At 40.7% G+C, this 24,431-nt stretch overlaps 4 protein-coding genes across 6 annotated transcripts in view; 2 read left to right on the top strand and 2 right to left on the bottom strand.

Annotated features, from left to right (window-relative positions):
* Positions 1-6,254, top strand: part of nectin3b (nectin cell adhesion molecule 3b) — a 28,765-nt gene extending 22,511 nt beyond the window's left edge. Inside the window, exons 6-8 of the mRNA XM_067607733.1 lie at positions 92-236; positions 2,368-2,470; positions 2,893-6,254. Coding sequence (XP_067463834.1) covers positions 92-236; positions 2,368-2,470; positions 2,893-3,066 — 422 coding nt within the window. The 3' untranslated portion in view covers positions 3,067-6,254. The remainder of the gene's footprint in view (positions 1-91; positions 237-2,367; positions 2,471-2,892) is intronic.
* On the bottom strand, positions 6,209-12,853 carry rtn2b (reticulon 2b). Of its 2 annotated transcripts, none has more exons than XM_067607738.1 (7): positions 12,695-12,853; positions 10,274-10,484; positions 9,945-10,083; positions 9,440-9,509; positions 9,029-9,075; positions 8,833-8,891; positions 6,209-8,723 (listed from the first exon to the last, which is right to left on the bottom strand). In XM_067607738.1, exons 1-7 carry the CDS (start codon positions 12,705-12,707, stop codon positions 8,633-8,635), a joined length of 630 nt encoding a protein of 209 aa, XP_067463839.1. In that variant the 5' UTR covers positions 12,708-12,853; the 3' UTR covers positions 6,209-8,632. The 2 variants fall into 2 exon arrangements, with proteins under 2 accessions (XP_067463839.1, XP_067463838.1); XM_067607737.1 differs by lacking the exon at positions 12,695-12,853 and adding an exon at positions 10,896-11,032.
* Positions 12,854-14,480: 1,627 nt separating this feature from the next.
* ppm1nb (protein phosphatase, Mg2+/Mn2+ dependent, 1Nb (putative)) lies at positions 14,481-21,023 on the top strand. Its single transcript, XM_067607736.1, has 6 exons — positions 14,481-15,319; positions 15,610-16,181; positions 18,101-18,218; positions 19,144-19,258; positions 19,346-19,409; positions 19,512-21,023. Exons 1-6 carry the CDS (start codon positions 14,914-14,916, stop codon positions 19,527-19,529), a joined length of 1,293 nt encoding a protein of 430 aa, XP_067463837.1. The 5' UTR covers positions 14,481-14,913; the 3' UTR covers positions 19,530-21,023.
* kcnk12l (potassium channel, subfamily K, member 12 like) lies at positions 20,820-23,843 on the bottom strand. 2 transcript variants are annotated; one of them, XM_067607735.1, is made up of 3 exons: positions 23,269-23,843; positions 22,589-23,133; positions 20,820-22,441 (listed from the first exon to the last, which is right to left on the bottom strand). In XM_067607735.1, exons 1-3 carry the CDS (start codon positions 23,651-23,653, stop codon positions 22,124-22,126), a joined length of 1,248 nt encoding a protein of 415 aa, XP_067463836.1. In that variant the 5' UTR covers positions 23,654-23,843; the 3' UTR covers positions 20,820-22,123. The 2 variants fall into 2 exon arrangements, with proteins under 2 accessions (XP_067463836.1, XP_067463835.1); XM_067607734.1 differs by having other exon boundaries at positions 20,820-23,133.
* Between the last annotated feature and the right edge of the window lie 588 nt (positions 23,844-24,431).

Below are 24,431 nucleotides of genomic sequence, written 5' to 3'. Positions count from 1 at the left end.
TGTAACACTCACTGACTTCAAATTGTGACACATCTCTGTTGTTTGTGTTGACTGTAATGTGTTTGTTCTAAAAGTCTCTCTCCACTCTCAGACCAGTCTCAGGCGGAGAGGTCAAACTCTATTGCCGTGGCCGGAGCTGTGATGGGCGCGGTCCTCGCTCTCTTTCTCATCGCAGTCTTCATCATCGTGATCCTCACTGCTCGCAAGGCCCCATCAGTGGCCGCCACTGACAAAGTGTAAGTCTGACAAATAATTCATGCTGCAGAATATGCTCTGCTCGTTAATTAATGACATGATAGCTGGCGAGGTTGACTGAAGCCTGTCGGTGGGTTCAGGGAGTTACTCCTGTGGAGATACTGCAGCAGTGCGCGGCCTGGAGCAGGGAGGCTGTGGGACAAGGTTGAGGGGTGGCAGATAATTGCAGTCTTGGCAGCAAGCCCTTGTCCTGTTTTGTTCAGTCTGTTCCTATAGTGCACCGGCACTCATGTTAATGTTAGAGCAAAGAAAAATAACTTTGAGGTTAAATTATTTACAGAAGGAGCTGGGTCACACTCTGCCACATTCCTGTGACTGACATGAAATACTTTGTGTGTGTGTGTGTTCTTTGTCTTGTCTGTCTCTGTCCTAAATAACTGTGACTAGTGTTCGAGTGCACAAAGATGAAACCTTGTGGGTTTGTTTTGATTAATCCTGCTTCTATTTAACATTAAAGTCTGCATAGCAACATTTAGGTGTTCTTTATGTGTCCGACTACCCCTTCCATACAAATCATTATTATGAGCCTGTGGGCCATATCTGCAAGGTTGCAGGTTGATCCCCTCATTCATCCTTATTAGTGTGTCATTGAGGATGCTCGCTCTGGGGAAACACAGTTATACGCTTCAAGCACGTCTCAAAGAAAGCAGCAAAATAACTATAATTCTCTGCGAAATCCTCCCAAAATACAAATTTCATGCCAATTACACAAATAAGTCAATGATGTATGAAAAGAGAATTGAAGCTGATTGGATATAGAAGTTGCAGCTTATAATTGAGGAGAACAAAGCTAAGAGTTGCTGAAACGCCCGACCAAAGAATGTTCATACATGGATTAATATTGTTCCACTCTAAAGGATTTTGGTTTATTTACTTTTTCTCAGCTACGATAACCCTTCTCTGACATCTCAAATTTTCTCTTATTGTCCCCAATAAAAGCAGTCTCATGAACCTCTGTAAAATTTTGCATTGTGATTCCATTGATAGCACCCTCTTCAAGTAAATTGTCTTATCACTAGCAGGAAACAGCACAAATTGATGGAATAAACACTCAACGTTTGTGTATTGTGGGTGTTGGCCCTGCATCACTACATTGACACTACAGGATGGTGTGTGTTGGTCTGTGGTCAGTGCCACGACAAACTTAGCATCTTAAGCATGACCGTGGCTGAGGCGTCCCAGTGGGATATGACAGAGGGGGTTGGACGCAGGCCTCGTCCCTCTCCTTCATCACACACCGATGAGAGTGTAGGACAGCAGGTCACTGAGAGCGCTAACTGTAATGTCCTACCGCTTCTCATCTCAAGTATGAAAGAGAGGCGCTGCATCGAGTGATATACAGTGTTAGAAAATCAATGTCTGTCATGACATCGTTTTATGAATGGCCAAGGTCAGTCTCTAGGTTTCGGTATAGTAATGGGCGGGGATTTCAATGAATGAGACAATTACTCTGATAGTCAGGAATTTTTAGAACAGCTGTCAAAAGATCTTCCAATTTACTGTTATGTATGAAAGTCCATCACTCTTAAACCCACGTTGTCAAATATCCTAAACCCCACTGATTTAGCTATGGTGCCATTAGTGTGATTGCAGTAATACCAGCGCTTAAAGGGATAGTCCAGCATTTTAGACTTGTGCTTCCATAAAACTGGGGGACATGAAAGAGACAGATTAAAAAAATAATGGTTCAAATCAATGCAGCAGAGGCTGAAAAACACAGACTTTTATTCCCTAGAATGGGTTCAAACTCCAAAAAGTGCTGGATCCTACATTTCCCACAATGCAGCTTGATGTAATCTTTCATTCAATCCTCCCTGCCTGGTGCACACAAATGTCTTTCAAACTCTAGGCCCTCATTTTATTGCAGGTTTTGTGATATACTTTTGGGGTCTCAGCCCTACCCAAAATAACCCCGATGACGTCACTATGACATCATCAGGATTATTTCCACAGAGATTACTTCCTCCTCCACAGCCACAGAAGACATTATACAACTGTTTTGTGTTCATGACAAATAAACTGACCTTCATATGTAAAATCTTCTAAATGTCTGTCCATTCTGAGAAACTAAAGTCTGAAATCAACGCCATTTCTCTCTCTTATTCTCTGAAGGATTGATCTTCCTCCAACACACAAGCCTCCCCCTCCCTACTCTGAGAGAGCTCCGGCCGTGCCTCTGGGTGTCCACGCGTCACAGGTGGCCTGGCTGTGTCAGGTGAGCCCCGCCCTCACCTCATAACCTATTTAATATCCTGTCAGTAAATTTTGGTTCATCTGAATCATCAAGTACTTGTACTACACCACAAGTTTATCACTTGGTTAGTGCTGAGTCAGGACAGGAAGTATCTGAGGTCATTATATGTGTGTATTAAGCAGGAAAGGTAATGTCTGTACTCATTTAATATGTAGGATTGTTTAAATTTTAATTTGTGTTCTCAGCTCAACTCAAGCCTTTACTTTTTTTTAGCCTCACCTACACAGAGGCGTAAAGGAAAAAACTTTTCCTATTTCTTGACTTTCTGACATTCAATTAAAACGACAATGAGAAGAGAAAACTGTTTTGTGTTTTGTGCCATGAAAGAAAAGCAGCTGGATGTGAATGACGTCACACTGTCTTTGTTTTTTTTCAACATGCAGACTCGCAGGGCCGAGCGCAGGTACGAAGGGACTGAGAGGCAGCATCCACACCCAATAAGACCAGGACCGCTGGGGACTCAAAGCCCCACCCAGCAGCTGTCAGGCCTGGAGTGGGTTTGTCATCAGAGTGGCACAGACCGGGTGTACATCAACCACCGTGAACACTATGTGTGACACAGTCCACCGAGCACCTAGTAGTCATTCACTCTGACCAACAGCGAGCTCACCAGCTTCACCTGATTCACTGAGCCATCAATCCAGAGGAGGAAACAGCTGGCAGCACTGGAGGACAACGTCAACATGCAAGCCATTTTCAAATGTTAATCAACATTGTACAAATGTTTTTTGTCTTAAAGGAATAGTTCAACATTCAGGGGAATATACTTGTTAGTTTTCTTATGTGGTATTAATTTTCTCATCTATTGCTCAGCAAGAAAGCAAATAAGCTTATTTCCCAAAATGTCAAACTATTATTGTACTTCAATTCTTTTTTCTCTTTGTTGTTTTGCAAATGTCCTGTATTTATCAGTATTTCATGTTTGCCATCATTTAGGATAAACAAATTATACTGAGAAAACAGATTATTAAGAGAGCAAAACTCAAGATATCTGCCCTCTAATCAACTACAGAGTAGCTGTGGAAAGAAAACAGTAAAGGGTTGTGGTTATCTACCAAATCCAAACACTATTTTCATGTTTTTATCATCAGAACCACAAAGCATAAATCTGACATGCTGTATCCTCACTCATATCACCAGACCAAACCAGATCCAAACTGCTGAGGTCCACTGAGACCGCATGTACTAACTGCAACACAGACCATGAAGGGATTAATTAAGGTATTTCTGTCCCAGTTCTGTGATTTGCTGCTGTAATGTTGTGACACTACGCTTTCTGGCGGCAGAAACTGCAGAATTGTAAATGTGTAAATGTAGCCTTTGTGTCAGGATAATTTTGTAGAGTTGTAATCTTCTACTTTACTAATCAGGGAATGATGTTGGTGTGTTTTATATATATACTGTAGAAAATGCATTTGTTAAGTGTTAACTGAAAGGTTGTGGCGAGGAGTTAACACTGCGACAGTCAGACTCCCAGTTTATTGAGCTGGATTTCATACAGCTGTAAAATAAACTGTGCCTGACTTTGATCATGAAGAAACAGAAATAACTGTTTTAAGTGCCATATTGACGTTTTGGGGGTATTCCCCCTGAGTATTGTATGCTGTAGCGACTGGACAGTCATGAGCTGTTGTCTTGTCTGATTCATGTATTAAAGTGTAAGTTGTTGCCATATTTGCACCAGTGACATGATGCTGTGGCCTTACAGTGACAGTGGATTAAAAAATCTGTTTCCCACTCCAAAGCATAAAAAATGACACAAAATTTTATAGATGTGAAAACAAAAGAAGCTGAAAGAAAGAGAAACAGAGGGAAGCAGTCTTCAAAACTGCTGTGTAAAATCAGATAGCTGCTGGCGTCCGATAAGCTTTTTAAAGTAAACAGTCTAAGAGGTGGAAGCTCTGAGTCACCACATGTGGAAACAAGAGGAGTCCTTGAAGGTTTGAGAGGGAGTTTGAATTGATGTGAGGAGGGTTTTTGAGGAAAATTTTTCATCTCAAGGTCACAGTCACATTGCTTCCACTGTGATTCTCACAGCAGAGGGAGAAGCTGTTTATATCACCAGGAACGTTCTGTGTAAATGATGATGTGTTTGTATGTGAAGAGGCGAAGCCCTCGTTGTAATGACACCACACTGATGGTGAGAATGTTTGTCAGGATTCGTTTATTTCTTTAAGCTCAGTCAGCTCTCGGTCTCTCCGTCCTGCTTATGAAGGGGCGTTGCTGACACTTTCCAAGAGCAACACCCAGTGTTCAAACATGTCAGTGCAGCATGTCCGTGTATCACCAGCACTCCGGATACAGTTTTAAAGTAAATATACAGTATGACTCTTGGCTTATTGTTGGCTTTTCAGTTAAAACTTGATAATGTGTCTGGTTTTAATGATAGAAGAGTTATATCAGTAGATTGCTGTGTTATTTCCAAGCTCCACACCATTAAGCCACAGTTGGATCTTTCACTTAAATATGTTATGTGGGATTTTCCAAAATTTCATATGGATATCTGTCATAATAGAAAATCACTTATTGATTACGTTGACATGTTGATGTGCGTCATATTGGACTTCGGGGGTTTAGAAAACCCCCTGAGAGAAATCCAACTGGGAATAATCGCTTTTGTAGTGTTAATTTAGACACAATTGTAAAGCATAACTGAAGATTTTACACATCGAAAAACAAAATACAATATAAAAGAATAAGAATAAATCATGGATGACACACTGTATGCTGGTCACATGTTACATTTTCCGTGATAACCTGCCGTTTATTGCTTTGCCAAATGTAAGCCTTTCAGTCTTTGGTTTATTTAGCTTTATTAACTTTAAAGGTTTGGTTTCCTGTACTGATGTACACAATAGAAGAGTAATTTAATTAGCTCTTTTCACTGAAGACATTGTAACATGTCACTGTTGGAAAAACACAGGTGTAAATAATTAAATTAATGATTTCATTTAGCTTCTTCAGTTTCAGGGTTCTGGTTGTTCATGCTGGTTCACTGTCACACTGTCATAGATTACTGGGAGCTGAACCATTATTAATGTTATTAATAAGACCTGCTTTTCCTATTATGTGGAGTGAACATGTCCTTTCATGTCATTGTTAATGAAGTTAACACAGGTAACTATGAGGATACAGAGAGCTGAGCACCTTCATTTTTAAGTAACATTTTTATTGGGGAGCAACATAACAGGAAACAACAATAGAAAAAATAATACATATCTATAGAAAGAAGTAAACCAAAAAGTCCATGATTACACTTTTATTTAGTTGCACATTTTTACAGTTGTATTTATTCCTAGAAAAAAAAAGATCACAGAGACGCCAGTTACATCAACAGCCCAAAATAGGCAGTAAAAATCATATTGTACTGATACCAATATTGCTTTTGAAAGGTGATATCAGCTGGTACCACAGTAAGCTGTTGCATAGGTGCATTGTAAAAGGGTCAGTTCACCCAAATTACAAAAAGACATATTTTCTCACTTACTTCTTGTAGTAGCAGTGGAGATAGTTTTGGTTTAATGCGTACAGGTTTTGAGATATTGTCTCTCTGCTGCCACCCCAAAAACAATGGAGGTCAATGGGATTTCATGTGTGGTGCTCAAATTATTGCAAAAATGACAACAACCTCACTTATCAGAGATGGTTACTCTGGAAATCTATAGACTTTGCTTTCAAAGGTGAGTGAGAAAATGTGTCTTTTCTGTTTTGTTTTTTTAATAATTTGGGTGTACCAACCCTTTAATTTTTTTTCATGCTGTTTCACCTGGGAACATAATATGAAATTACAGTAAATAACTTCAGCTCATTAAGACGTGTTAGTATGAGTGCAGCTGCGTTTTAAGTTCTGAAACATCGACCACTAGAGAGCACCACACAGTCACTGACATTAATCTGACGTACAAACAGCAGCTCACTGGCTAAACAGCTGCATTGAAATATCTGTTCTACAGCACTGTGGGCTCAAAAAATGAATACTTGGACACAGAGATGTTTCCTTAAAGGTTTTCCAACATTTTTCATCTCTGTGACAAAACAAAATGCAGCTACAGTATGTTGCATTACAACGACAGTAGAATTAGGCTTCATGAGACTGTGTTTTGTGTAATTTTATGGTGATGTCTTGGTCATTTTTGGTGCTAATGGACACATTTTTAAATTGTTTTGTTGATTTGGAAAATGTTGACATGCAGTTGTGGAATTAGATCCTTGCTGAAAAATTGTTATACTGTGGCCTGACAAAAATATCAAACAGAAAGTTCTTGAGTAATATAATTTTCTTGATGTTGTTGGAGCGATTTCCTTTATTCTGACTTTACATGATGTTGAGCCTTTCCAGGAAATCCCTGAAATAGAGCGGCTTGCTAAGATCAATATTTTTGTGTTTGCCAGTGACCTCCGCCCCCTTGTCAAACTGCCCCTCAAGCTCTTCACAAGCTGTCAGCGGCATGTAGCACTATTTGTTGGTTTGGCTTTAGAAGTAAGCAATGAGAGCCCAATGACTCTTTATTTGGGTAATAAGCTTCCAGTTTAATGTCTAATAATGAATATTTCACAAATAAATATAAAATCTGTAGTTGTATCTACTGAAATGTTCTCTGAAGGCAGTTTATGGTGCATCAGGTTCACACAAATATCCAGCTGAAACAGGGTGCACGAGCTGTATTCTCATGAGGATAGTTGTATAGTTGAGTAAGGTGTAAGACACAAATCATAAGTGTCCTAAGAACAAATGTAGGCAAATATAACAACAACCTAAACTTAAGTACTTATTCTTCCTTTGCTCCACAAGTGTTTGAATAAGAGACAAATAATCATTATTCTTATATCAACAATGGATAACATGACTACTTTTATTGATATTTCTACAAATCATGACTGGACTCTTGAGATTTAACTGAAGCCAATTGTTCTAGTTTTCTGGCCTGCAGCTTTATTTATGGTTCACTCCCACTGCTCTCATCAGCATCATTTTCAGCTGCTTTGAAAGAAAAAGCTCTAAAAAAACACATCTGTACATTATCAGCCGAGCACCAAACAGCAGACAGGCAAAGTTAACAACTAGCTGGTTAATGTAGCGGAACATTTAGCAGCTAAAGAGTCATATTTTTATCAGTAGTTGGTGGCGAGAACAACACAGCTAAGGAGAATGAATATTGAAAACACAACTCAAAATAAATGCAAATGTAGCTCATTATCTGCTGGATGTGTAAGGTCACTGTTTGCCATCAAATCTGCCCTATCAACTTTATAAGGTCAGTGTCAGTTATTGCAGGTTTAAGTATGAGAACAGAAGTCATCTCTTATCTGCAAAGTAAGAATTGTTGCTGTTTTGAGCCATAAAGCAGTGTCTTTGTGTTGTTATTCAATCTACATTCATTTGGAGTTGCTGAGGACATTTTAGGTCGCTCTCACTTGTGAAGAGCTGTTTTGTTGCTACACTTTCTACCTTTAATCAGCAGACTACCCCAAGAGAAGCAGGGAGTCACAGTTTGAACCTGATTAAACACAATTTACATGAAGAGCAGAGGACAATCAGCTCTCATTATTTCTTATATAAGTCTCATTTAAGTTGTAAGGAGGTGCTTAAGAGAAAGCTAATATTAATACATCAATATGGCAAGCACAAAGCTATTAATGTTAATTAATGGCTGGTGATGTTCATGTCAGTTTTATTCTACCAAGCTAACATTAAATGATGCTAAATAATGAAAGCAGCAATAATGCTTCATTGCTTCGTTATGAATGATTCTGCAGCTCAACAGGAACACGGCAATCGCTACTTGTGTAAAAAACAGACCTGTTGCCGCCAAAAACACAGTGATCTTCTGTGCTGTCCCTGCTCGGAGTAGATCTGTGAACCGGTTATATTAAACGCTGCCCACAGAAAGCATCTCAGTAAATAAAATTCCTCTCCTCATACAGCTCCCCTCCCTCCTCATGAGTGAATAGCAGCTTTGTTTCAGCTGTCAGGGTCGATTAAATCTTGCTCCCGTAAACAAACATCATGGCGGACAAATGGAAATGAGTGGCCCCTCCAGCGGCCCCACAGAGGATGTAGCATACCATTCCAACATTTTCCAAATCCCAAATCCTGGGTGCTTTCAACATGCCACCGACGTGTTACTTTGACTTCACTTTGTGTTTGGGGGCAGGCGCGGGTGCAGGGGCGGGGGCAGGTGAGGGACTCACTGTATCATACATACTGAAAAACCTGCAACAAAACAAAGGACATCACATGACACAAGATCATTTTAAATTATTCTCATATTTTGTTTGCATGATATTAAGAGCAGACATTATATAAAGAGCAGGATACTTACATGTTTCTGATTTTCTTTACAAAAGCTTTCACCGCTCTAACAAACCTCCTCATCCGCAGCTGTTGTCAAAATGACAGATGGGTCAGTGCATTCAGAGTCTATTTGTATCAAACTGCTCTTTCTCTGCTATCAGTAGATGGTTTAACAGATTATTTTCTGCTTGAGTAAATATATTCAGGTTTGTTTTGAATCTCACCTGCTGTTTTTTGTACAACAGAGGAAAGGAAAAAACAGTGATCACGGCTGTAAAACAAGGACACAGGAATAATTATTTTCATCACTTTACTATTGTACAAGTCCATTTTAATTTGTGAATTACCATTGAAATACATGCCATACAAAACCATTTCTCTAAGCAACATATCTCATCCCTATCTCTTAGGATAAAGTCTGTGTCGATGATTGGACACATGAACTGTGTGACTTTGGCACAGGAAACTGGCTCCTGTCAAAATTAGTTTCTTTTCACCATGACCACAATGTTTTACTGACTGTAACCAACAGGTTTCATTGGAAGGAACTGGCACATTTAAGTTTAGGAGACACAAATGCAGGAAATATGTTGTGTAAGTGTGAGGAGTGAAGATGCACAGTGAGCAAAACTCACCAGCTATCAGCAGAGTCAGTCCGTTGGCTATGATACCGACGTAGGTCAACAGATACAGAAGCACAACAAACTGAAAGAAAGAGCAGAGAAAATGTTTTGAAAATTGATTTTTAAGTTGTATAAGCAGTGATGTTAACAATTGATTAATAATTAAGTCATGTGAAGGGTTTGATTGTACTGTTGATCCCACTGAGAATCAACACCTGCGCAGCTCTGCTGATTTCAGGTCACTGTTTTCAATTGCTGGTCCACCCCAAACAAAAACCATAAGTTGATTTAAAACTGTGGGAAGATGCTCACAGCTACATACACTTGCCCTGTTCTGGGGCAGCATTGCTGGCAGCCACACTGTCTTTTTTAATACTATCACCAGATGGTGCCAGAGTCAGAAATTTTCAAACACACTGTACATGTTTTGGTTTTGTGACCTATGATTTATGGACTTTCAACACTGGACTTTTTTGATGTTCATATATCTGTCATTATTTTATCATCACACACAGACCTTAATAGAGTCAATCATGCTGTCGATGAAAAGAAGGCGTTTGATCTCTGTGACAGCAAACGCGACCAGTAACACCGTCTCCTCCACCAGCATCACTGTCTCCTTATCTGTCAGAGAGCTGTCGTAATCCAGATGGGACCTGAGAAAAGAGACGCACATACAGGCCCTTAAGTACATGAACAGCAATGTGCATCGACCACAAATGAGGCCCTGTATTTGTCCAGAAGTAGCCAGTTAGTGACATTATAGAGAGCAGTGCAGTGGCATATTTTTCTTCCATATAAGATTAATTGTGGGCTTAATGTCTAAATCAACATAAATGGACTCACTGGAAGGGGTGCTCCCCCCTGGGGTTCCAGCGCAGCAGCTCCAGCAGCTTATAGTAGAGGCGGAGGGGGAAGGTGACACACATGACACCCAGACAGATGTGGGAGATCACAGTGATGGCACTGAGCTGGAACATACTGGCCAGACCAATCACCAGCCCCGTAAACACCACACCAGTCTTCCTCACTTTCCGCCAATACACCAGATCTACAACTGTAAAAGAAGGTGGACACAAGTAAGAAACAGTTAATAATGTGTGATGACACACAGTAAGAGCTTGAACAGTTAGAAACAATTTTTTTTTCTCCTTATCAATATTGTTTGTTAATTTATCAGATGCTTCTGTTTTTGATTTTGGAGCAACCTTTGTTGATCGTTTCAAGGTTTCATTCTGCATCATCTGGCTGTGAAGCAGTCTCGCAAGTAAAAATAAACAGCTTTTTCTTTGCTTTCTTTGATTTTCTCTGCAACTTTGTTTTTCTATGGGGCTTTTTTATCATTATTTAGCCATAGTCATTATCACTAAGAGAGGAACAAAATAATCAAGACTCGATGGACACACTGGTGCCAGGTATAAATATTATTATACATATTATACACATGTTGTGGGCATATGAAACACACCATTAAGCTGCATCATGGCAGGTGTAGATCCAGTGTTTTAGGAGCTTGAATCATAGGAAGTAAGTCAGGATGACAGTTCTTCTTTACAATCTGTCTCTTGCAAGTTCCAGTTTTATGGAAGCGTAATGCTAAATGGATGGAGTACATCTCTCATTGTCGTATTAAAATAACACACACTGGCCACACAACAAACGAATAGCCATCTTGTCATCATATCAGAATGTCATCAATCTGTTACTGTGAGAATCAGTGTCATCAGCCATAACAACATACAATATAAGGCATAAAAATGGTCATTTGAGTTTAAATTTGCACAGATTGAATCATATGAAGCTTGTCCTTCCTTCACTGTAAGCATTGTTGCAGTTATATTTTTTCTTGGCCTAAATTTAAATGAGGGAGCACATGTTCATGTTAGATGTTCTTAGTTTTATAAACTACTGTGAAAGTTACACCACTTTACTCTGTGATTCTCAACACTCACTCCTCACTCAACGACCAAGATCATCTTCTTGTATTTATTACAAACAAACGTGCTGCTGCCGAGACGCACAACACTCCCTCTGTGCCAGAGAGTGTTCAGGTGTAAATGACAGAAAATGCAAAACCTGCCGTGAACTCACTATAGTTTGAATCACTGTTAAATGAATAGCAAAAAGTTAATTAAACACACTGCTTTTGTACTTTAAACATTAGAGATACCCCTCATTTGAAGAGTTAAGTGAAATGGTATGGACCAATATGAATCTCTCTGGCTGTATATCTCAAAAAATAAAAAATAAAAAACAAATAAAATGTCTATCTACAGAATTGCTTTTTTAATAAGTAAAGTAAGGGGCTGGAGAAAGGACAAAAACGAAATAAAACCAGTAAGAAAGCTCAGTACAGAAGGGCGAAAACATTAAAATAATCAATACTATCCAGAAAATCTATTCTCTGCCAGGTTTGCATACACAACACTGGTTTCTTTGTTACTCAAATCAATGACAGTAGCATATTTTTGTTCATATCTTTGTGCCAAAAGAGAAGATATTTCAGGAAACAAATATGTCTTAATGAACGCACTGCTTTTAGTAATGCACTTGTTACTGAACATTCAGAATCAATTACAAATAAATGAATAATAAAACTGTGAATCACTGTATGGTATTAGATCTTCAACTACCAAAACATCTAATTAGCCTACTAACTCCAGCGTTAATCTTGAGGCAATTATCTGATTAAAACAAACCCTCGGGCATCTTACACTTAAACATGTACACACACACAACTCTTTTTTTCGCAAAAGACAATGTGCAAGCAACAACAACCCTTCTTAATAATCAGGTTTCCAGACAAATCTGTAGGTGAACATTTTTCAAGTTTTCTTATTTAACAACAAATTTGGACAGAACAGAGACACTCATACTTATGCTTTTACACCTATGAAGTCATTTTCCTCAGCATGTCATAACCATAATCTAACTCAAATTCTCACCCCAATAACCAAAATATAACCAATTTTTTTTTTAAATAACCCTGACAAGAAAACACTTATCAGTCTCATTTTCTAATGAGACAAAGTGGACCTTTAGGAATGAAACAAACATTCAATCAGCAGCAGGGTCTCATTTAGCTGAGCCCCATTCTGACCACGAAATGAAAGACATGCTGGACTCGGTGTCGGACTGGTCACCCTGTCTGTAATCACATCTTCCCAGCAGAGAGAAAAAAAAATTAATTCTCTCTTCCTCCATCTGACAGCAGACCAATTCACTCCAATTCACTTAACTCAAAGCTGTCACTATTTATTTCCTTACGTTTGGTGGCCATTTCAGCGGCAGTCCAGCTTGCTCTCCTCTCTTTCTTGAGCTTGTTGGCTTGCACTCCAGGCTTTTTTTGGCCACCCCAGCTCCGTCAGCAATATAAGGCCTGGCTGGCCTAATTTTATCCTGTATTGGATATCCCCTGTTTGGATTCACACACTCACTCTCACACACACACAAATTGGGAACTTGAGACGTCAGCATACATGTACTTGTCCCTCGGCTTTCAGAGACTCTCAAGGTTCCTCTGCCTGTCAGTGGCTGACCTGCACCCAGAGGCCTTCAAAGTTAGTTAGGAACAGCTTTTAATGTAAAATTCATCACCAATCAGGATTAATAAGAACACAACCAGTGTTAGTAGGTCACTACAGTATCTCCTCCAGCTGAGTATGCAGCATTCATAACAAACTAATGAATTTATTATAGAGCTTGAATCATAACACGGCACACTGTAATAGAAAAACGATTGAGATGATTTACCAATCACATTTTAAATGCATGGAAGACATATTTCTCTGCAGAGCACATTATCTTCAGCACATTTCAGCTCCTTGCGACTGTCTCTGTTGACATCTTAGAGTCAGTCAGACCAAAATCTGGAACCACACACACCTCTCAACTCCGTAAGTCATTACTTAACCAAATAACTCACACCTTATAGTTGGAAAGATATTGATTAGTACTCTAATTTGTTTTTAGAAGCAGATATTCTCATGTTGCAGGCAGATAGCTATGTTTAAAATGTCTACTGTACATCACAGTATCATCCAAATTATTATTATTTTTAGCACCATGTGCTGTACTGTTATAGTTTGTCCCTCTGATCAGTTTTCTGTTGCCATTTCAGATTATTTTTGCTCATGTTTTGACAGATCATTCATTTTGCTGCAGTATGATGTGGCTGCTCAAGCTAATACACAGCTGTGTAATAGCACATTCTTGCAGCAGTGAATAGAAATGTCAATCTAAAAAAACATTTTTGCAAGAATGCACAATGCTCCAGGGGAATTTGGAGCACACACATATACTCACGGGTCTGTTTTCTATTGGTTTTACCTCTGAGACTGAGCTGTTTAAACACTATCATGACTAAGGAGTTATCCAACCTTTCCTGCTTGGTCGCAAGAGCATGACTGGCAGTGCGCGTCAGCCCCTTAAATCAAAGTATGTGGAGAATTACAGAGAGCGGTGATGTCATCCTGGCTGACTGCACAGATTTAAGCAGTTGTTTGGGGAACGGTACCAAACAAAAACTGCTGTAAGTCATGTTGTGGTGGCATGCATACTCAAGCAAAACCAAAATCAAATTTCTGCTTGTTCAAAATGAAGTAAACAGATAAGACATGAAGCAATCTTTGCCCCTTTATCTCTCTTTCACATTGTAGACACAAAAACAGTCCAATCTGACTCAACATTAAAGTCAGAGTGCCACTCTGATTTCAGGTCTTAATGGTCTGTCAGTGTTGTGGTGCAAGATCAGTTATGAAACCCTGCAGAGGTGCATACATGCACTGTGACCATGTTTAACACACAAAAGTGAAACATCAGTTGAAAGAGATCATCTGTGCGCATAATGAAAATAAGCCTTCTTTCCTTCCTCCACCCTCCACCGTCTCTGTGTCTCCTCTTGCCTCCGTCAGCCACACACTGTGTGCTAAATGGCTGACTGTCCTGTAATCCACAGCACTGCAAGCCTATAATCCAGACCGATCAAAGGTTGAGATTACCAGAGAGGGTGGGATAGTCCAGAGCTGCAGACAGGAGGACAGTGAGAGAGTGTCGATGCAAGACAGGCAGGGATTGGTGCACACAAATAGCCAGCCAATCACAGAGGAGGCAAGGAAAATAACAAGGCAAAGGGAGAGCTGGTGAAAGAGGGAAGAGCTATGAAAAAGCGAGGGAGAAGGTGAAATCACAGCAGCACAGAGACTAGAGACCAAACAAGGAGGAGAGGAAGGATGAGTGGAGGAAAGAGCGCTGATCAGTGAGGTCTCCAGAGGGGGAGAAGGAGATGAGCAGGGAGAGGAGGGTGAGCAGCCAGCACAGAAAACATCCATCAGCGCAGGCAGCCATGCTCTGAGCCCTGGAGCAGAAGGGCTACGCAGACACTGCACAGGCCCAGCATCAGGCCTAGCTCAGCCCTCCATCCCAGCCGTAAACACCGAGGCAGGGACAAAAGAAGATTCTCCACGTATCAGCTGTGCATAAGAGCCATGAGGACAGCCAGGAAGGGAAGTGTGGAGATGCCTGCGTTTGTGCGGCAGCTGGTGAAAGAGACTGAAAAGAGGGTCAGCTCTTTCTTCAAAGGGGGCCGTGGAGGAGCAGCAGAGGGAGAGCAGCAAGGGGAGGGGGAGAAGGAGGAGGTCATCCCCAGCCCCTATCTGGACCGGCCGGTCTTGGACAAGCTGACAGAGGAGGGCTGCGCCCGCTGGGGCCTCACCTACGCTCTGGGAAGCATGCAGGGCTGGAGGGCCAACATGGAGGACTTCCACAACTGTGTGCCACAGCTGGGTGGAGAGCTGGCCGACTGGAGCTTCTTCGCTGTGTTTGATGGTCATGCAGGCAGCACGGTGGCACAATACTGCTCCCAGCACCTCCTGGGTCACATGCTGGCAACAGGTGAAAAATATGGATTTAAAAATGAGTGAATGATATGAATGTAATATATAGAGATTTAATCAAAGATGCTTTAGTCTTTTAGAAGGGAATACACAGAGAAAAAGCTCTTCTTACAGTGGTTGATGTAAAGAAAGAGAGAGGAATGCTCCCTGTTATCAGATATCAATATCATGACTGATAATTTTTCATTGTATTCTGAAAATACAGAGTACATTGTATGTAATGATATGTTTTTATGGGATGCTTGGATTCTTAAAGTTTTCCATCATTGTATCTGTTTGTGCACACAGGTGGAATGGGACCAGAGGACGACCCCGAAAAGGTGAAAGGAGCCATCATAGAGGGCTTCCTGCAAACAGACAAGCACCTGCACTCTGTGGCACGTCGTGAAGGCTGGGAGAGAGGTGGCACCACCGTTGTGGCCACTCTCATCTCACCGTATTACATCTACTTCGCCAACTGTGGTGACTCGAGGGCCATGCTGTGTCGCTCTGGTCAGGTTTGCTTCTCCACTGAGGACCACAAACCTTACTGCCCTCTGGAGAAAGAGCGTATTGAGAGTGCAGGAGGTTCTGTCTCCATCCAACGGATCAATGGCTCCTTGGCAGTCTCCCGTGCCCTGGGAGACTTCAGCTACAAGGGCGCAGAGAACCGGACGCCCAGCCAGCAGATGGTCTCACCAGAGCCAGAGGTGTGTGTAGTGGAGCGCTCACCAGCAGATGAGTTCCTGGTGCTCGCCTGCGACGGGGTGTGGGACACCATCAGTAACGAGGAGCTGTGCGCCTTCATCCACAACCGGTTGCGTGTCTGCACTGACCTGAGGGATGTCTGCACTCAAGTCATTGACCTCTGTCTCTATAAGGTCAGAACCTGCTACTATCCCATTATATTACAAAGTGATTCAGCACTTTTACATAGTGTTCTGTAGTGAAACTGAAAATACTTTTAACTAATTGTAAACACGAAACACAATTTCAGTTTAAAACGAGTTACATAATTTTTAATGGGCTGTTGATTTTATGTAATAACATAATCCCTCCAACTGTGACTGTGTTAAGTTAGGTTGACTGGATGTGAAGGCTGCCAGGATCAGCCCACTTTTTAAAAAAAAAACAAATCCCAGCTTCCTTAAGATAATTCAATGACAGTTTCTGTTTAATTAATAGTACACAAACCAAATCAGGCGTAATTTATTTTCCTTATGAATTTCACTCAGGCTTTCAAAAAACTCACCTTTTCTCATATCTAACTTTTTTGTCCAACTGCTTTGAATGGACAGGTGATACATTTAGTGGGGTGAGAAATTTTCAAAACGTGTTTTACTTCATACTTTATATTTTCAGTATTGCTGTAATGGGCTGAGTTACATCTTTAAAAGATAAGACACATGTTGTGAGTACTGGGGATGTACAGAGCCCGGAGTCCCACAAGGGAATGAGCTGGATCCTCTCATTTTGCTTATAATAATCTGAAAACTTTCTTTCTACATACTGAATGCAAATGACTTGGTGGTGCTATCACCTTTAATAGTTGGCAGATTATTTAACACATAGTTGCTTAATTAGCAGATAAACAGTAATATTAGTTTTCCAACGGGCAAATTTAAGTCTAGTGTTCACTCTCCTTTCGCTTTAGTTTTTTTCCGGCTCTTAAGAATAACATCTGTCTCTTTAGCTAGGTGTTCCACTTTCTTCACCAGGTAGTTGCAACGTTATCTGCTGCTTGATGCTGGGCTGGTAGTGTACAATGGATTTTAAAGCTTTTTCACTGAACACAGCTTGCTGCTACGGTGGAAAAAGACAATGTGAGAGCAGTGAGAGAGTGAATCTAAAGTAAAAAAGTTAGCTAAAAGTTGCTATTAAGCAACCACTTTCACATACGAGTAGTCATGTGATCAATCATCAATATAAAATTATTAATTATAGCTGCTTTATACACATTTGTGGCCATATGGATGGGAAGGTCTAAAAGTAAATCAGAGAATAGTGTCTTTGGTCTTAACACCACAGATTTACACTGAAAACGCAGCAGTGACCTCTGCATGAGCTTTAGTTCGGTCTCAATTAGACTGTGGCTGCTGTTCATGATACAATAGTCAGACATACCACCTTAAAATAGACTGCAGAGGTGTCAGAACAGGTTAGAAAGGATTATTCTGGGTTCCAATGAGGACTCATTTCAGCACCTCTCACTTTGATAGTGTCAGACAGTTGAAGGTTGTTCAATAACATAGAATTGTTTGTTGTACCATCCTTATACATGAGGAATAATTTCAGACTAGTGAAGGAAAAAAAATATTGACAGCCAGCCCCGCTTTGTTTAGTGAAGGACATATTTCACCATACAGCAGAAAAGCTTCATCGCATTAAGTTGTGGCCTTTTAAATTAACTGAAAGGTAATTAATATATGAAATTGTATTTATAGTCTGTCTTGTGTTTTCTTTAAAAGCAAAGAAACACACCAGGATAAACATGGGCCACATGTGCACAGGCTAACAGCCGAGCTGCACTCTGTTTGGCCATCATGTCCGTCATATCACCCGGTTATGTAACAGGGCTGCAGCTTGGAGATGCACAATGACCTCAAAATGTCACAGCTTCCTCCACACTCCATTTACATTTTGCTGCTCCGCTGCATCTGTGTGACACTGGTGTGCAAACCTTGAGGTGAAAAAGATCTATTTCCAACATTGTTCACCCAGGATGAAATAATGTTTCATATGATGACCAGTGAGGTCTGCCATCATAACTCACCTCTGTTGATGCCGCTCTGGTCCACAGGGCAGCTTGGACAACATCAGTATCATCCTGCTGTGCTTCCCTGGAGCCCCCCAGCTGTCAGCAGAGGCACTACACCAGGAGGCCGAGCTGGAGGACCTGCTGGAGTCCAAAGTAGCAGGTGTGTGGTTATACATGATGTGCAAGAGAGGCTGTAGGTGCTATATTGTCAAGGATACCTTGTTTTTTCATAACTTAATGCTGAAATCTTTTATGGTTTGTAGTTGAAGCATATTGAGCTGAAACTCTTCTCTGTCCTGTTTTATGAGGACAGACAGCCTTGTGGTGACTGCAAGCCTTTAATTTTTATTTCTAATACAAAGATTAATCAATCAACATCTCTCTTACAAGCTCCCCATTTTAATCCTCCAAAGGATAATGCTGCACTATTCTATATTTTTCTTATTGTCAACAAATCCAATGAAAAGAGACCAAAACCAACAATGAATTGATCCTAGTAACAAGTATTTTACGTGTATCTGTAGTCTATATCTATATCTATATAATATAGATTAATCCTCTTTGCCATAGATCTCCAAAACTATTAAAAACACATCAGTGAGTCACACTGTTGTACTGGGTGAAGTTCTTTCATTATGATGAACACAGTCACTCTAGTTTATTTTGAGTCAATCCCACACACACCTTCCCATTGTCCTAAATAGTCCCTAACACCAAATGTGTATTGATCCTCTGCTGAAAATAGTTCCCAACAAGTGCACTATTTACTCCTGTTTGAGTAAATTTAGCTAAAAACTAGTCTCCAGCTGTTAAGGGAAATTACTTCACATTAGTAAAAATGAAAAACAAACAAAAAAAATACATATGTGACCCTTTATTAAACATGTTATTCTATAGGAACAAATGAGTGAGTAGGGAAGTCAGAAATTATTGATAGACGTAACACATTGTCGTTATTTGTTGACAATGAGAAAAATATCAAATAACACCAGCCTTCTTCTTTAAGCTGTCTGTAAAACTTCAAGAAAAACTATCCAAATGTGCTTGTATGCCTGTTTCTATGTTTGTGTTTTGATATTTGACAGAGATTTATGATGAGCTGTGTGCCAGAGGAGAGGAGCCTGACCTGTTGTCTGTCCTCACAATCCTCGCATCCACCGTCATCCCTGGATTACCACCAGGTGGAGGCATACAGAGCAAGTAAGAGACATAATGTGTGTTTATGTCTGTGTGTGTGTCTGTACACTGTTACTGGAAATTACATCATGCTACTTCTGTGTGTTACAGAAGGAACTGCATTATTTCTGCTTACTATCAACAAAGAGAGACGCACAAGCCCACAGTACCTAATGTAAGTACAAAGTAATCATCTGTCCCACTCTAACCATTAGAAGACATGTTATTTCCATCAGTATGCACAGTATATTTCTCACTCCTTTACCTGTCCATCCAGGGACTGGGAGGCTCCTGAGAAGCCCAGCTGGATTTTGCCACAAAGGATCCATGGAGGGACTGTAATTAATGTCAGTATTAAAACTGTTTTCTTCATGTGTGTAATTTGACAAAAAGGGAGATAACGAACAGACAGGGGTGTTTGTTTACATCATGCTAGCAAGCAGCATCTTGTCAGAACAAATACAATGCAAAAATAGAGGTAATAAAGCCTGATACATTTTATATTTATACAAGAAGGACATTTTGTAAAACTTACTCAGAGACACTGACCCAGCAACAAACCTCTGCCTCATATTCAGTGAAGAGAAGATACATGATGATCAAACGACAGCCTGTAAAACTCAACATCAACCAACTGTGAAATTGTACATTTTCATCAGATATAGTAAGAAATGTGAGTATATGTAAGGTTGTATTTTAAAGCTGAAATTAAAGGTTTTAAGAATGGTAATAATAATATAATGTATTCAGCTTGTTAACCAGCCTTTCCTCAATAGGAGGGGGAAGTGTGAAACATTGTCAGTGCTTGGCAAAAGTTAGCATGCAGCTAACATATATTCATTTAGTTTCAACAGGAAACAGCGCCATCTTAGGCAGTTGATGGGAATGCACAAATGTATCTTTTCCCCTCATGGTTGACAGGCAAATAAACGTTGATTAAATATTGAATTCAGCTAATTAAAGGTGCAGTGTGTGTAGGATTTAGTGGCATCTTGCAGTGAGGTTGCAGAAACATGTGGGAGAACCTACAGTGGGCTCATTCTAAGCTAACGAAAACACAACAATTCTTATTTTCAGGTGATTATATGATAATTAAAACATACTTATGAATATTATATTCCAATTCTCCATTCCGATAAATGCCACTAAATTCTACACAGTGCACCTTTAAATCTCAACACATACACACATTTGGTCAAGAAAAAATACATTTCACACATTGTCTAAAATCTCTCTGAAGAGGTGTTTACTTTTACATTTTGTGTATATTTTAAACAAGTAGAATCAGATCTACTTGGCTGAGTGATGTTTGGAAAATTTGTTAAAATAATTTGTTACACTGCAATCAAAAGAGCTATACAGCATGTTAAGGTTTGATTATTACTTAAAAAGCAAAATTAGTTTTGGAAAGCACATCTTTAAAAGTATCCGAATATATCTCTATATTTACTGACCAATCAAAATCTATTTATATTAAGAGATTCAACATATAAACATTTTTTGCAATTCTTTCTATGTATGAAACATATTTCTAAATCCATTCTTCAGTACAGAGCATGTGAAATGTATTTTTTCCATAAGTTGGATATGTACTGTGCTGCCTTATTCATCAATTATATATTTGATAAAACAAACAACAAGCATCAGAACGGGTCAGTTTCAGGATGGGTCAATTTATCAGCATCATGCTGCATTGTTGTATTATTTCAGTGAGTAATTTTCTGTGTATAGACATTACATGTTAAGAGTTATGATTGTTTTCAACCTAAATAAAGAATATTTGACTGACTACTTGCAGTATTTTTACCCACAGTAACTGACTAAACAATTTCTCTCATTGTTTTAAAATGAGTAACAGTGAAGACAATTGTCAAGCGTGGCCACTAAAGAAAAATGGAGGATTTTGTCTACTCTAAAGATCTCTCATTCATCATCTAAAGCACTGATGAAAATCTGCCATGTAGAAATGACAAAATGACACAAAACGGATTCAAATGGGTTTTCTTGCATAGTGAAGGATCTCCTCCAGCTACCCAAGGAGAGCCTGAATCTTGCCTTCCACTCCGTTGATGTGATCTGGTGACTGTCTGTACAGCACTTATTGACATAAGGATGTCCTCTACGGGCCTCGTTTGATTAGATGTGCTCTATTTAAAACCCTGGATCTCAGTGCACTCTTTCATGATTGTGAATTTCAATGACATGCATTGATGAAACAAGACGGGCGATTTGCAAGCAATCAACAAATTAAAATGTTTCTTTCTCGGTGCTCGTGAGCTCCTGTAGTGTGTTTGAGGAGCTCCTTTTCAAACACAAATCACAATCAACATGTTTTATACATGCAGATAGTTATCTAAGAGGAGACTGTAGATACTGTGTTCCTGTCTGCATGTTCACTAATACTGGCTGCCACCTCACATACAACCATATTTGTCGAGGAGCTAAGGGGACATGTGCGGCACTCTTAAATCAGCGGTCCCCTTTAAGTGGTCCTCCACTGCTTCTTTCATCTGATTGCTTTTGTATGAGCCAATCACTTCAGGACATCAGACCCCTCTTCACAGTGATGCTGAAATCTTTAAATTGCATTCGCCTTTTGGCTCTCTTTCTCCTCTCAGAGCAAAATGCGAACAATTATTTGATGTCCAGAATCCACACTGGAGGTCTGCTATTATCTGCATAGACTTCCACTGAAATTGCTCAGAGAGGCGCTGAACAGATGGTAATTGGAGGGGAATTATTCTATTGTGAGAATTTGGTTTTGTCATACTGAGAGGACAAATGATTTTCTCAGAATCAGTCAGTAAGGAAATAGTTGGATTAGGGCTCCAATATAGAGAACCCAAAGCATAAAAGAATACACATCTTGGTGTGTTATACAATGTGGTGCTACCTATCCACACTGGTTTCCTGTAGGCGATTATTCATGATGGCCAAGGCTCCCACACCGCCAGAGAATCCATTTTGATGACCATAGCTCTGCCGTGGGCCCTGATGAGCTGTTTCGCTCAGCTGCTTCTGCAGCAGCGCCAGAGACACCTTATTAGACACCATGAACTCATTGACAGAGATCATCTCTCCTGACAGCCGGCGGCCTACATAAACCCCATCAGTCACTGCACCGGCTTCTGTCTCGCTATCACACACTGTCTCTACTGAGCCCTCCGTGTAGCGGTGTCTTCCTGCAGGGCAGTGGGATGAGATGGGCTGCACGGTGTTGCGTTTTAAGCGTTTTTGCCTGAGGTGTGCAGTCGGACGCCTCTGGCTGCGATTTTTCTTATGGAGGCAGGGGCAGCAGAGCCACCAGCAGCCAGATGTAGAGCAGGAGCAGGACTGATGCTGCCCGGAACAGACAAGCTTACCCAGGATCCAGTTGAGAGTTTGCTTGATGATAATAGAAATGACATTAAAAAGTGAGTAGATGCAACATACTCCCATTAAGATGAAAAGGCAGTTCCCGAGCCGGTAAGCCTCCTGAGACTCGTACTGCTGTCTCTGGCTGCTTACTAGGTCCCCGAAGCCGATGGTGCTGAAGGCCACGAAGCAGAAGTAGAGGGAGTCCACATAGCTCCAGTTCTCCATGGAGCTGTACAGAGTAGATGCACTGCATGCAATCACAATCGAAGCCACTCCCAGGATCAGCATCACATAATAGACCGAAGGCTTCCAACCTTCTAAACTGTCCTCCTCCCGGGACTGCTCCTCCCCGCTCGACATAATCCCCACCCCAGCACATCGCAGCCGACGCTCATGACACCAGCGCATGATGTAAGCTAACATCGTGATGATCCTTTCTAGGAAGAGGTTAAAGAAGAGGATGGTGGCAGCACAACCAATGAGGCCGTAGAAGATTAGGAATATTTTCCCAGCTATGGTCGCTGGTGTGGTCATGCCAAAGCCTAGAAAGGAAAAATAAAAGTTTCAAAGGTCTTGGATGATATGTAATACAGTTCTGGAGTTGGTATCTCATAAGGAACATCTAAGAACTTCTGAATCAGCATCTCAGATAAACAAAAAAAAGCTGCAAGACTTACCAATAGTGGAGACCACCGTGCCCACAAAGTAGAAAGCTCCAGAAAAGTCCCAGCGGGGCCTCAACGCATCCACTCTGATCCCGGCTCCGTTTGCCTCCTCGTACTGGCGCAGCAGAGTGTGCAGGGCCCCCAGGTTGACCCTGTATCGCTGGGTGAAGTTGTCCAGCTGCTGCTTCCAGAGGCGGCGGGCACGGAGCTCGAAGGGGTGTTCCAGGGCTGAGAAGATGGCTGCCCCGCACAACAAGTAGAGCAGGATGAGCCCGGCCAGCAGGCAGAAACGGGCGTTGTCTTCATTCATGGGCGCCCTGGGGCAGCAGCAGCCACCAGCAGCCCTCCTCTGAGCCATGACCACAGCAGCAGCACAGATACACCACTGTAACAGCATGCAACGCCTCTGCCAGTGCTACCAAGTCACACACTCATTGTACGCGTTGCACGCATCACCCGCCACACAACATACATGCGCAAACTATATGAAACACACCTGGTTTACATACACAGTGATGCATTTGGCTCAGGATTGAAAGACATCTCTTGCAGGAGGGCTGAGGGCTGCTTTGATCATTTAGGAGAAAAATGATGCATCTGTGACAAAACAAAAAGGAAAATCTCTCAATATGAATATTATTAATACTAAAATGTACATATTTTATTATTTTATTTTGCATAACTGTATTGTTTATTCATGCAAAATGATTTTAAACCACAAAAATCTGACTGACAACATGCATGACTTTTGGTTAAATCAATATATTATAAAGTTCATAGTTAGTTAACACTGTAAATTAAGAAAAACTGTTTATTCAATAGCTGTTTATGATATGTAATGTACACACAGGTCATGTAGTCAAAGTTTAAAGTAAAAAGAAACACATAGTACCTGTTGTCGTTCCCTGAGCGCTGCTGGTCTGCTGTGTTCTTATGGATCTGCAGAACAATGATCAGCGAGAGGAAGCCCCTTGAGTTTTTTGTGCAAACCGAGAGGCTGTCTGATGTTTTGTCTGTCACATACTGACATCATCATCCCCTGCCCACCCCCCTCCGTCTTTGAGCACAACCCGATTGGTGCTGTCATCTCTTCATTTTCAAAGCACTACTCCTCTTTTCAAGCCTTCATCACACCTCAATTTGACTTCTGCTGAAAGAGCCACATGTGACAAAAG

Source organism: Thunnus thynnus, chromosome 13 (genome assembly GCF_963924715.1).
Source record: "Thunnus thynnus chromosome 13, fThuThy2.1, whole genome shotgun sequence".
NCBI lineage: Eukaryota > Metazoa > Chordata > Actinopteri > Scombriformes > Scombridae > Thunnus > Thunnus thynnus.
Note: the sequence above shows the minus strand (reverse complement) of the source record. Positions and strands in the feature narration are given on the sequence as shown.